At 56.1% G+C, this 13,476-nt stretch overlaps 1 protein-coding gene across 1 annotated transcript in view; it reads left to right on the top strand.

Annotated features, from left to right (window-relative positions):
* Positions 1–13,476, top strand: part of RIN3 (Ras and Rab interactor 3) — a 136,434-nt gene that overhangs the window by 96,479 nt on the left and 26,479 nt on the right. Inside the window, 3 exon segments of the mRNA XM_055418407.2 lie at positions 3,992–4,083; positions 11,716–11,940; positions 11,943–13,286. Coding sequence (XP_055274382.2) covers positions 3,992–4,083; positions 11,716–11,940; positions 11,943–13,286 — 1,661 coding nt within the window.

The following is a 13,476-nucleotide window of genomic DNA, read 5'->3' as shown; positions in this document are numbered from 1 at the left end:
ACAATCCGCATTTATAACACATACAATCTGCATTTATCACACACACAATCTGTATTTATCACACACACACAATCCGCATTTGTAACACAAACACAATCCGCATTTATAGCACACGTGCAATCCGCATTTATAACACACACACAATCCGCATTTATAACACACACACAATCCGCATTTATAACACACACAATCTGCATTTATAACACACACACAATCCTCATTTATAACACACACACATACAATCTGCATTTATAACACACACACAATCCGCATTTATAACACACACACACAATCCTCATTTATAACACACACACATACAATCTGCATTTGTAACACACACACAATCCGCATTTATAACACACACACACGCATAATTTACATTTATAACAAGCCTGTCTGCAAACCAAGGTTTGGGAACTGCTCCTAAGAAAAGTATACTGACAGCTTAGCCAAGGGCCTCCCAGGGGCATACTTGGAGAGGAGAATCCATGTGCAGGGAGCACTCAAGGGCCTCCCCGAAGGAGGAAGCAGCAGGGCAGTGGGGTGCAGGACGGGGACAGGAGAGAAGCCCCGCCAGGGTCCAGTGCCAGGGTTCCCAGCCTCAGTGGATCCCTCTCTCCAGCAGCTCCGGAACACAAAGCAGACCTTGGGGTCCACCATAAGCCATGGGACTGGACTTCTGTGCCCCCACGCCAGCACACCCAGGCACGTGTGGCTCTCTGAAGGGCCACTGGGGCAGGCACTGAGGCTCCAGTATGCCAGGACAAGCCTCTGGGGGTCATGGGTGCCGGCCCCCAGGAGCAAACCCTGCAGAGGCTGGACGATGGGTGTGGAGCTGGTAAAAAACACTGAAGTGTCTGGAGGGGGCGGCAGCTGTGACTGCTCTAGTCAGCTTCATGGACCAGGCGTCTGTTGAGTCAGGCTTACACTGGGTGCTGCCCACAGAGCTCTTTCTAACCTGAACAGTGCTGCAGGGCGGGGCAGGGGGGTGTTATCACTGCAGACTCACTTCATGAGGCTCGTGACCCCTGTCCCATGCTGTGCCGAGGACTGGACCTTTGCAAGGAGCTTAGCAGAGCCCCTGGTCTGGAATGAATCCTCCAGGAGGCATCATTCTTCTTGCTGTTATAAATGAAGACGCTGCGGCTGGAGTTGACCTGCCTCAGGTCACCCAGCTTGGTTCTGAGCTGGGTCTGAACCCCAGGTTGTCTGACTCCCGAGCCCAGCTGCCTCTGCCCAGCACACAGGGCCAGGCCCATGATCCAAAGGACGTGGGTCTGCTTTCCCTCCAGCAGCATCTCCTCTCCTTCCATGTGCGGGGAGTCTAGGCCCTCTCGGTTGGAAGGGTGACACTGGCAGCCAGGCAAAGAAGGACAGGCAGAGAATTCAGGTAGAGGACATAGCATGGGCAGAGGCCTGGCAGCCGGCCAGCTGCAGGTTGCTTGGCAACGGCTTCCCAGGGAGAGCGGGTCATGTGGGTGGGGGATAAGGTGCCTGGAACGCCGAGCCCAGGAGCTGCATGCAGGGCTTCCTTCCCTGGTGCTGGGAGTTGCTGCAGCTCACAGGATCACATGTGAGCAGAACCACATGGCTGCAGAGGCTTGGGGGGGGGGCGAGGTTTAAGCAAGGGGAGTGTGGACACCAGCTAGGCTCTGCAGTCACCCAGGCCCCAGGCAGGGGATGGGGAACCAGGCAGGGTGGGGGTGGTCACTGCAGGGAGGAGTGGGGAGGCAGGGGGAGCCTGGGGAACTGTCGGGGCTCTTATCATGGGCACAGGAGCATGAGCAGGCGTGATGGTTTCTGGATCACAGTTCTATGTACCAGATTCTCTGCCAAGCCCCTTTTCAAGGATGGCGAGTTCTGATCCTCAGTACAGCCTGGGGTCAGGAGTCAGTAGCCTTGTGAAATGGGTGCCATTGACCGAAATGAAGAAGTGCGGAGCCCTTGGCCCTCCCGCCCTCTATAGGAGGTGGCCAGGCACCCAGCATTGTGATAAGGCCATCACCCTCCTCTGGGCAGCTGGGGGAGGCGGGCTGGGCCTCTTCTCTGAAGGAAGCTGTTATCACTGTGTCTGGAGCTGCCTTCACAGCCACCTGGACCAGGAGCCATGGTCTTGCCTTCCGAGTCCTGGTTAGGGGGCCAGGGGGACAGAGGAGAGGAGCCTGACCGCACAGCTAGAGGCCCCATACACCCCTGACCGGAGCTCCCAGCAAGAGGGGAAGAAACAAGTTCCCACTAGGTGCTCCCCTGCTGTGCTGCGTGGTTTCTATAGTAACTCTGTAAGCGAGCATCATGTCCCCTGTCCAACCAGGAGATGGAATGACACCCACCAGGAATGGCAGAGCTAGGGGTTTACCAGCGTCCTCGATTCTAGAACTCATGCTGGTTTTTTCTTTCTCCCTCTCACTTAAAGAAATTCTTTTAATGGAAAAGAATTCATGCTTTTCCCTCTACTTTCCTTTTGAAAGTGGTTGACTTTCAAAACCACAGAAGTCACCCGGGATGTGTGAGGAGATGGAGCCATGAGGCATGGAGGGCTTGCAGACATGGTTTCATAACCTTCCATTCTGGAAGCACTCCCCAAGTTGCCCCAAAGTTTATAGGACCTGGACAGGGTGGGGGTGAGTGCCAAACCCTATGGGAAAGAGAAAGCTAGCCTGTGTGAGCTAATAAGATATTAATAATATGCATGGTGCCTGGTACTTTTAATCCATGGCCCACAACCCACTAGGAGGTAATAGTAGAAGAATAAAATATATTTGGCCTTAGTCTAGGTTCTGAACACAGAACTCTTAAATTCTTGGAATTTCCTGAGTTGACAGGGGTGTCTCTTATTATTCATAATGAGCCCCTTTTTATCACACCTGTGTTTATGCAAACCCATAAACAGGAGAGGCCCCTAGACAGCCTCAGGATGGGGCTGGTCACCAGTGATCAAGGCAGGGAACTTCCAGCCCCACCCCCCCACCTCCCAGCTGATGGACACTTTGAGGTGCTGGGAGGTGCCGTGTCCAGAGAGGCGTGGAGGGGAGCCCCTTGCCCTGACCTTGCCTGTGTGCCTCTTCCATCTGGCTGTTCCTGGGCTGCATCCTTTACAATGAACCAGGAAATGTAAGCGTTGCCCTGAGTTCTGTGAGCTGTTCCCAGCAAACTGTCAAGCCTGAGGAAGGGGTCATGAGAACCCCTGACTTACAGCCTGTCGCTCAGAAGTACAGGTGACCTGGGACTGGCATCCGAAATGGTGGGACTGAGTCCCTAGCCTATATTAAGGACTAGTAGTTAGTTAGTGCTAACTCCAGGCAGTTAGTGTCAGAATTAACTTGTAGGACATCCCTTTGTTGTCCGGAGAATTGGAGGATTGTTTTAGAAAACATCCCAGAGGGGATCATAAAGGCCCTCTCTGATCTGTTTCCCCATCTGTACAGTAAAGGGGGGAGAGTTGTATAGGCCTCTTCTGGGGGGTCTCTGGGGCAATCCCTAGATGGGCTGCCATTCAGACCAAAGGCAGCAGATAGAGCTGGCGGACTGTGTTGTTGGGGGCACCTGTGTGCTCGCTGGGCGATGTGCGCTCACAGTTTCGGGGGGAAGTGGGAGGTAGGGTCTGGCTGTGCGCCTGCTGCACGCCTCAGTATGGAATGGCCAGGCTTGGAGGGCCGGAGAGGGTGTGTCCCTTGCCTTCCCCAGAATAACTCCTTTAGAGGAAGCTGCATGAGCCTCCCCTCCATGCACCACCCCTCACCATGCCCAAGGAGGGTCTCAGCATCTCTGGGTCCAATGGAGACACAGGACCGGGACCCGACCAATTGATCCCTCAGCCTCAGGACTCCACCCTTCGGCCCCAGGGAAGTTTCCAGTCTGTGTGGCGATTCCAGAAGCCAGTGGGGTTGCCAGGTTTTTCCTCCATGGGCTGTGGATTGGGAGGTGGCGGGGCTGAGACTGGACACACAGAGCCCGCCCCAGACTTGACCTCCGACCCCTCATGTCTACGCAGAGATTTATTGCCCTTCACGCTGAGGCTGCCCCGGGCCATCCTCGAAGCTGGCAGCTCCACAGACCTTGAGATCATCTCCAACCTGGGCCTGGGTAAGTCCCCTCTGGGGTCAGAGCAGGAGACCAAGTTGTAGTAGGACAAGGGGTCCTGGGGGCCTCTCAGGCTGAGCCCAGGCTGGATCCTGAGTCCCAGCTCCCACGGGACCACCTGCTCCCCTGCCCCAGGTGCCAAGCCCCCCTAGCAGGGAGACGCTCCCACTTTTCAGAGTAGCTGCTTTTACAGCTGTTAAGGGGTCTCACGCACAGCCTTGCTGGGTCTGAGGGAGCAGGGGCCAGTCAGGGCCCACACAGGCTGACCTGGTGTCAGAGTGTGACCTGCAAGAAGCCAAACCAAACACCAGGGTCCGTCTCAGCATGACCGTGATCATTAACTGAAGTGTGCCCCCCACCCCCTTGGCTCCCTACCCAACCACGTGACTCAGCACACCCACCCTGCCCCTTACCCTTTTGAACTTTTGAGGGATTTGAGGGTAGGGGGAGTAAAAGACAAGAGTGTTTCTGATCCCAGCCCTTCTACGTAATAGTAAAAAGAGCTCACACTTCCTGGGCCCTTTCCATGTGATGGGCTTCACTGAGCCAGCGCCCACCTCTGACATGGCCTCACCATGCTGGCCCTTCTCTGGAAGCCCATGCTTCCAAAATCTGGAGCCACCGGAAGCCAGGCCGGCCACCCCTGCAAGCCCATATCCTAGGCAGAGGCCAGATCACATTATGAACAAAGCAGTTAATGAGCCCTTATCAAGACTAAGCCACACAAGGAATATAGTCAGTATTTTATAACAACTTTAATGGAGTATTGTCTATAAAAATTTTGAATCATGATATTGTGCATCTGAAACTCATATAATATTGTAAATCAATTATATGTCAACTTTAAAAAAGAGAAAACCCAGACTTCCCTGCTGTTCCGTGGTTGAGAATCCACCTGCCAATGCAGGAGACACAGGTTCAATCCCTGATCCGGGAAGATTCCACGTGCTGGGAGGGCCATGAAACCACAACTACTGAGCCCATGCTGCACAAGAGGAGCCACTGCAATGAGAAGCCCGCACACCGAAACTAGAGAAAACCCACACATAGCAAAGACCCAGCACAGCCAAAAATAAATAATTTTAAAAAGCCCAAACCATCCCCAGGAACCTGCACTACACATGGCTGAGCCCACTGGTACATTTTCACCAGTGCTGGGCAAATGGAAGAAAGGCTGGTGAGCGGGCAGGACCGAGGCATAGATGAAACTAGAGGCAGACCTGGATCGGAGGAGACACCCCTTGGTTCTCAGGCCAATCACTGTCCACCCCCCCGGGGGGGCCTGCAGACAATAGAAAGAGATGCCACAAGGTGGCTCTTGGTCAAAGGCCAGGAAGTAGGAGGAGTCCAGGCCCTCGGGTTTAATGAGTGATAACCAAGCGCCTCGGAGAAGGCAATGGCAAGCCACTCCAATACTCTTGCCTAGAAAATCCCATGGATGGAGGAGCCTGGTAGGCTGCAGTCCATTGGGTCGCTAAGGGTCAGACACGACTGAGCGACTTCACTTTCACTTTTCACTTTCACGCATTGGAGAAGGAAATGGCAACCCACTCCAGTGTTCTTGCCTGGAAAATCCCAGGGACGGGGGAACCTGGTGGGCTTCCGTCTATGGGGTCACACAGAGTCGGACACGACTGAAGTGACGCAGCAGCAGCAGCAACCAAGCGCCTAACCTCTTCACCTGCACTGACTCATCAGATCTCCAGACAGCCCAGTACAGCAAGTGGTAATGCTGTGATGCCCACATTATGGCAGAGAAAACAGACACGAGCAGCTGAGTGACATGTCTGGTGTCACAGGGTCCACAGCGGGTTGGCAGTTAGGCTCCAGCCTCCAGCCACTGGCTCGTGGTGCCCCGTCACTCTGTATCCGGGCCCTCCTAGGTCTGGTTGACCCAGTTTACAAACTTCGGGGCCAGTTTGCAGTTGATGTTGGGAATAAACACTAAGCTTGGGCCCCAAATGTTATACTTGCTGGGCTCTTACTCTTCCAGAAGCCTGGGTGTGGGGCAGGTGTGTGTGTGTGTGTGTGAGTATGCTCCATCATGTCTACTTGCAAATCCATGGCCTGTAGCCCTCCAGGCGCCTCTGTCCATGGGATTTCCCAGGCAAGAATACTAGAGTGGGTTGCCGTTTTCTTCTCCAGGGGATCTTCCCAACCCAGGGATCAAACCCACATCTCCTGCATTGGCAGGCGGATGCTTTACTGCTGAGCCACCTGGGAAGTCCATGGGATGGGTGAGCATCTGGTAACTCATACAGTCCAAGCGACACCCCTCCCGAGGGCTGAAACGGCAGAGGTGCCACTCTCATTGCACTCTCTGAGCGCTGTCTTGTGTAATCCTTGCATTCCCATTTTAAAGATAGAAAATCAAGTCTTAGCACGGCCAGGAAACTTGTCCAAGATGCTCCAGGCAGCTAGGAGCACAGCTGGGAAGTACACCGAGAGCTTTCTGACTCCCAGCACAGCTGCTCCGCTGCCCCTTGGCTGTACCTCATGAGCATCTCAGTTGTTTGTGCAATGAGCAATTGCTGGCCGACTTTGAGGTCAAGTTCAATGGCAAGGGAGATGCATGCACTCCATCTGGGAGGCTTACCACCAAAAGGAGGGTCGGTTGAGGTGGATTGAGGCAGATGCCCGTGGGATCCACTGCCCCAGGGACCCCCCAAGTTTCTCTCACCTGGGGATGGGGTGTCCCTGAACCCTAGGAACGACTATGTGGAAGACAAACTGCTCCTCTAGGGAGAACCATATTCCTTTCTGGAATTGACAAGCCCTTCTATCCGGGCAAGCTTGACCTCTTGGGCTGGTTGAGGACGTGAGAGGGGAGGGGCCCTCTGAGAAGCAGGTGGCAGTTCAGGTTGTGTGTCAGCATCTGCTTCCTTGAGAAATGGATTTAAATGAAACCCAAGGACGTTGCAGCTTAGGAACCAGAGGGTTCTGATCAGGCCAGGTGTCCCCCAGGGCTGAAGCACGGAAGTGATGCTCACCAGGATAAGTTTTTCCTGCAGCCGAGGAACGGTTAATTTTTCTGTTCATCCCCAGAAAGGATAGAGACCCAGAGCTGAAAGGGCACGACCCATCAGAGACCAGAAGCCTTGGCTGTGAGATGTGCAGACTGCCCCGGCCTTCACCTGCAGTAGCGATGACAAATAAGCAAAGATAAGGGCTGGACGCCCCAGGCACGGTGCCAGCGCATCACACATTCTCAGCAAGGCACTCTGTGGCAAAGAAGCGAAGCCAACTCAAAATAGCTTAAGATAAAAAGGGATTTAGTGAAAGGAGGCCGGGAATCTCCATGATAGGAGCAGAGGATCCGCCCAGCTTCACAGGCAGCAGATGCTTTTCTCTGCACACAGCTCAGTCTCCTTAACCCCTGGTTCCCTCTCCCGACTCCTCCATGCATGGGGCTCTGACGTTCGCCCCCGCATGCTGATCTGATGACCTTGTCGTTGGAATAAGTTTATGAGGCATTTGTGTTTTCTGTCACTAGTGTCAGCAAAGTTTCTTTTTCTGGCACTCTACTCCCTTTTTACAAAATGGATAGAATGTCATAAATATCCAGATCATTACACAAGCCTGCTGTTCAGACAGAGACGATGGTGCTGAAACGGGGTTATTGACCCACAAGCTCAGCACCACGTGATTGCCCAGAATGTTTGCTCCTGAGCTGATGTAAGAAAGTCTGTTTGGCCATGGAAAAGCCAGCATTCAAAAGGGTTCTGTAGGTAGAAGCTTGGGACCACAGAATTAACACAGGGAGCAGTTCACTAAACTGCATGCAGTTAATTCTTCTCAGTGCAAAAGGAATCTAGAGAAAGCAGTGGTAAATAGAGGTTAGACTTGCAGAGGTTTTCAGACATGTTTGCAGTGCATGTATGTTTCATATTTCTAAATATGTTTAAAAAGAGAATATGTGCTATAACTCTTCCAAGTTGGCCTGTAACTTACTTTTGCCTTTACGTTATACAATGAGAACTTTCCTAGTTGTCAAAAATTCATTGGAAAGTCTAGTTTGAATGACTGGGTTAACAGCCCACTTTTGGGATGTCACAGAAACATTCACCCACTGAGCTCATCAGACTTTCTAGCAGTTTCCATGGCATCTGGAACATTTGGTTGCCTTTATCCATGCCCTCTTTTTCCGCTGGTAGCCCGGGCTTCCTCAAGTGTGAAATCTTTGTCGCCCTTGTGCTCAGGGTTTAGAGCCCAACACCTGGCCTGGCCAAGGCCCTCTGAGGACTGCAGGCATGGACGCCTGGCAGGAGGCATCTCCAGTTGAGACACAGGAGGCCACAGGGCTGGCAGAACGTCGGCTACGGTCTGAGGGTGGCACACAGGCAGAGAGGGCACGGGCCCTTAGGGGAACTGCGGCCGCTGAGCCGAGGTTGGCCCAGTGCCACCAGGCGCAGACGCCCACGGCCGCACCAACCACTACGATTGCATGACAGCCTTCCGCTTCTCCCCTGGCCTTGGCATTCTGCAGAGAAAGTTACCTACTTCCTTTTTTCAAAAAAAAAAAAAAAGCATGAAGACCTGAGTTCCCTAATAGGCCCCCAGACCCCAGGGTATAGCTCCTTGGGTCCCAGCTTCTCCCACCTCTCAGAGCGGCCTTGGCTTTGAGGCCTCTGCCCTGCAGGGTATAACCACCAGGCCTATCTTAGGGGCAGGGGAGCAGTTCCTAGTCACCCAGGCCCTGGACATATTTCCCTGAACCCCACTGTCTCTTCCACTCATGTAGAAATGCAGATCGAGCGGTGGAAAATGTGTTCTTTTTTCCTGTGTGATGCCCCCCCACCCCCGCCCTGCCACTGCTGTCCCGAGGTGGGCGGTCTGGCTGGTGGTCCGTCACTCACAGAGCTCTTTGCCCTCCTTTTTTGCTTTTCACCTCTTATTTTCTCACTTCTTTGCTTCTTGTCTTTAGACACCCTCCCAGGCCCAGGATGAAACCAGAGGATGGTCCTGGGGTTGGTCTGTCTCCGCATTGTGCACCAGGGCGGGGGAGCCAGGGGAGTGTAGGTATGGCCTGAAAGTGTCAGGAAAGCTCCACCAAACTGATGACATTTGACCTGAGTCTCGAAGGTTGAGTAGGAGTTTGCCAGGTGGAGAGGGTGGGAAAAGCATTCCAAGCAGAGGGAACATTAGCCAAGACCCAAAGGTGGGGCGGTCCATGGCGTGTTCAGGAAGGAATGAGCAGCAGAGAGACTGGGGTGGAGACTCAGTAGGTGATGCTGGAAAGGCGTAGAGGGTCAGATCCCACAGGGGATAAAGGCCAGGCTAAAAGTTTGAAAGTGATTCTGAACAAATAGCAATCAAGGGTCTACAATATGCCCAGCATAGAGCCACGAGGAGCAGAATGGATTGGAGGCAGAGTGGGGATACGGAAGCAGGCTATGGCCATGATCTGGGTGAGCAGTAATGGGAGTGTCCAGGCACAGGTGGGCAGTTCTGTTGATTGCCTGCCCCATGACTTGCAATTTCTCCCAAAGGAAGGGTCTTTCGGGAACTTGGAGGTGAGCCTTGGGAGCCTCAGCTCACCTATGGGGCCGCTGCCCAGTCCTTTAATCAGACTGGCTGCCTGCTTGCTCTTTGCTAGGAAGCATTCCAAGAAGGCTGTGCAAAGTACCCAGGAGAATGGACAGGTCATGGAGAGGTCAGTAGCTGCCCAAGAAAGCAAAGCACAAGGCACAGGCAGCCATGAGAAACCACCCTCCCGCCCCACCCCCGTCGATGGTGGGAGAGCCTGAAGACACACCCTCCCACTCTGGGGCCCCATGTCCTCAGGGAGTGACTGGCAGGGGCGCACATTGGAAGGTCACATGAAAGTTTGTCATCTTTGATACAGTGGAGACAGCTGGCCGAAGCACTTTCAGACATGGGGTCTCTGCCCACAAAGGGGCTGCACCATGAGCCCTGCTCTGCTCCTCTGCGATGGCCCCACCCAGAGGGGTGCACATAGCGCTCTCTCAGCTTCTCAGCAGCCCTGCTGTCCTGGAATTACACATCGCTCACCTTGATCAGGACCTCCTTGGCCAGCAAGCTGGTGAACACCCACACCCCTGAGAGTGCCCATCCCTTGGGATGAACACACACACACACACACACAGCTGCCCTCGGCCATCTTGCAGTGTCTCCTTTCTTCCGGAGTCAAGAACCTGTTGTGTTCTTACCCCGACCCTGGCTCTGGGGTGTACGCCACCCTGCCCCTCACTCAGGCCAGGAGAGCAACGGGGATGGGAAGTGTCGCAAGTTCCTATGAAGGGCGGCCACGCATGTAACACATCGGCCCAGCACCCAGCCCTCACAACCAGTGCGACCTAGTTCAAACCCCAGCTCCTTCATTCCCCGACCTGGTGACCTTTCGTCTCTCTGGGCCTCTTATCTTCATTTGTCACATGGGGACAACCTGAGGACTTACACCCGAGGCCTGTGGTCAGAGACCCTGAGACAGTCCCAGTAGAGCAAGCAGCCCACACACCCAGGATCCAGCACATGTTTGTTCCTGGTATTGTCTTTGATGCTATTTTTGGTAATTTTCTTACTGATGACTCCTTCCCGGAGGTAAAGAGCATTGGGTTCTCAAGAGACTGGAGGCCTGGCCTCATTAACAAGGAATTGGCACTATCGATCTCTAAAATTAACAGCTTGGACAAGACCTGGGTTCCCTACTCCTCTCCAGCAGAAGGGTCTGCCTGAATGAGTTCGCAGTGACATGCCAGGCCTCTGACCTTGTTCTCAAAATGTGCCCCTGGGGCCCTTCTTGGAGCATCCCGGCTTTCATCAGGTTCTCCAGAGGGCTTGGTACCGAAAGGTCGGGACCTCCTGTGATCTCGTCAACCCCCAACTTGAACATTCCATGCTTCTTACCCAGAACAAGCCTGGCTCTGACCATCAGTGCCTGGAGAGGGAGAGGCCTGCTCTGGTGGCCTCAGCCATGGGCTAAGTCAAGAGAAAGGCATGTGCTGGGACTCAGCGGTGCAGGAGCTCAAGCTCTCTGAGCTGAGGGCAAGAGGGCATTTTCCTGCTTTAGCACCGAGATTGACCAGAGGTGGAATCATTTTGCAGCAGGCAGGTGTTACCCTCCTTGGATGGTCAGGTCTGAGCTCACTGGCCACCATCCATAATTCATTATTCCTGCTGTGACAACTGCAGTGGCCAAAAACAGGCCCAAAGTCCCTTCTCTGTCGGGACCCCATTCTAGATTGAGGCCTAGGAAGGTCTGCAGACTTCCCTCAGAGCCCCTGACTGGTCAGCAACGGGAGCTCTGGGCTTCGTCCACTCCATGCCCACACGTCCCTGCAGCCCAGGTCGTGGGTGCCCCTCGGGAGGCTCTCCCATGCCAGGGGACAGGACCAAGGTGCTGAGGCTGTCACCAGCGCCATCCTGGCCCCACCCCGGCAGGGCACTGCAGGGGAGGACGGCGTGGGGCTTCCCCCTCCCGAGGCAGGAAGTGGTGGGAGAGGTTTAAAACAGTCCAGGAGGGGAAAACAACCTGCGAGCTGGTGAAGCAAACACCTCGCCGCCCGGCCCGCCCTCGGCCCTGCCCCCAGGCCGCCCGCAAACACCAGCCGGTCGGGTCCACGCAGGGGCCCGGCTTCGGGGACTGACCGCCTCTCCCTCTCTCTTCTCGGACAGGCTTCTGGGACTCCTCGCTGAACCCGCGGCGAGGAGGTGGGAGCCCAGCTGAAGCCCCAAGAGACCCAGCCCCCGGGGCGCCCCCCGCCTCCAGCCTCAAGCCCACCACCCATCCCGAAAACTGCTCGTGCGAAATCGAGCTGGCCATAGGAAACGGCCGCCTGTGGTTTGTGAATCCCATCTTCATCGAGGACTGTGGCCGCGCCCCGACGGCCGAGCAGCCCCCGCTGGAAGCTGCCCCTCGCGCCCGGCGCCCCCCGCCTCCGACGCTACCTCACCCACCTCCCGGTGGGCCCCCCGCCGCCCGGCGCCCCCACCCCCGCCACTCCCCCTGCACCCCCCGGGCTTCAGCCGGCCTCCTGCTGCTGCTCCTCTCTCTCCGGCCAGTCCTTTGCCCCCTTCTCCCCCGGCGGCGGCTCCCCCGCCTCCAGAGGCTCTCCCGCCCTCACCCCCAGCATCTGCCTCCCACTTGGCACCCCATGCCCCGGGCCCCCCGGAGCTTCCCAGCCAGCCACCCATGACAGCCTGTGAGAGGCTCCCACGCCCCCTCGCAGGCCTGGACCCCCTCAGGGAGGAAGAGATGAAGCCGGGGGCAGCCGCCAGCCCCTTGAAAGCCCCCGCCCCCCCAGTGCCCACGAAGAAGAGCCTCCCCACGGTGCCTCCCAGACGCCGCATCTCTGAGAAAGTCTCCCTGGAGGACCAGAGGGCAGGGAAGCCGGACAAGGGAGCGGCCACAGAGGGGGGCCCGGGGGGTCCTTCTAGGGCATCCCCGCTCCGCCTGCCTCCCCAGCGGACCTCAGACAGCCCCGGGGACAGGCCTCCGAGAACCACAGAGCCAGGCCAGGAAGCATCAGCCCAAGCCAGCAATCCGGGCAGCGCGCCAGAGCCTCCGAGGAAGATCCGACAAGCCCCAGTCCCGCCTCCCAGGAAGAAACGGATCTCCCGGCAGCTGGCCTCGGTCCTCCCAACTCCCCTGGAGACGGCTGAGCTCTCCGCAGCAGGGGAGGCCCCCGAGAAGCCCACGCCTGGTCCCCCAGGAGAGATCCAAAGTCCTGCCTCCCTGGCCGGGGGTAATCAGAGCCCGCATGCCCGGGCAGGGGCCCGACCCCAGAGCGCACCAGAGTTCAAGGGCTCCCTGGCCTCCCTCTCGGACAGCTTGGGCGTGCCTGCCTCCGCCGCTGACCAGGACTCCTACTCGACCAGCAGCACCGAGGAGGAGCTGGAGCAGTTCAGCAGCCCCGGCATGAAGAAGAAGTCGTCCATGATTCTGGGCAAGGCGCGCCACCGCCTGAGTTTTGTGAGCTTCAGCAGTGTCTTCAATGCCTTCCTGTCCAACAACCGCAAGCTCTACAAGAAGGTGGTGGAGCTGGCCCAGGACAAGGGCTCATACTTCGGCAACCTGGTGCAGGACTACAAAGTGTACAGCCTGGAGATGATGTCCCACCAGACCTCCAGCACCGAGATGCTGCAGGAGATCCGCACCATGATGACCCAGCTCAAGAGCTACCTGCTGCAGAGCACCGAGCTCAAGGCCCTGGTGGACCCCGCCCTGCACTCCGAGGAGGAGCTAGGTCGGTCCGCATCCCGGGCAGGGGCTGGGAGCGGGCGGGAGCCAGGGATGATCCCAGACAGTCCGCCCTTTCTGTGAATAACCCCTCTACTGTTCTGCCTCTTCCTTCGGAATTCGGCCCATGGACCCAGAACCTCAGCCACCTGAGAGTGGGCCGGCCCCCACCTTCAGGATGCTCCTGGTTTCATTAG

The sequence above is a fragment of the Moschus berezovskii genome, chromosome 21 (assembly GCF_049115385.1).
Source record: "Moschus berezovskii isolate FMDL1 chromosome 21, NW_MosBer_1.0, whole genome shotgun sequence".
In the NCBI taxonomy this organism is placed as follows: domain Eukaryota; kingdom Metazoa; phylum Chordata; class Mammalia; order Artiodactyla; family Moschidae; genus Moschus; species Moschus berezovskii.
The sequence above is the reverse complement of the archived record's forward strand: the minus strand, read 5'-3'. Positions and strand labels throughout refer to the sequence as shown.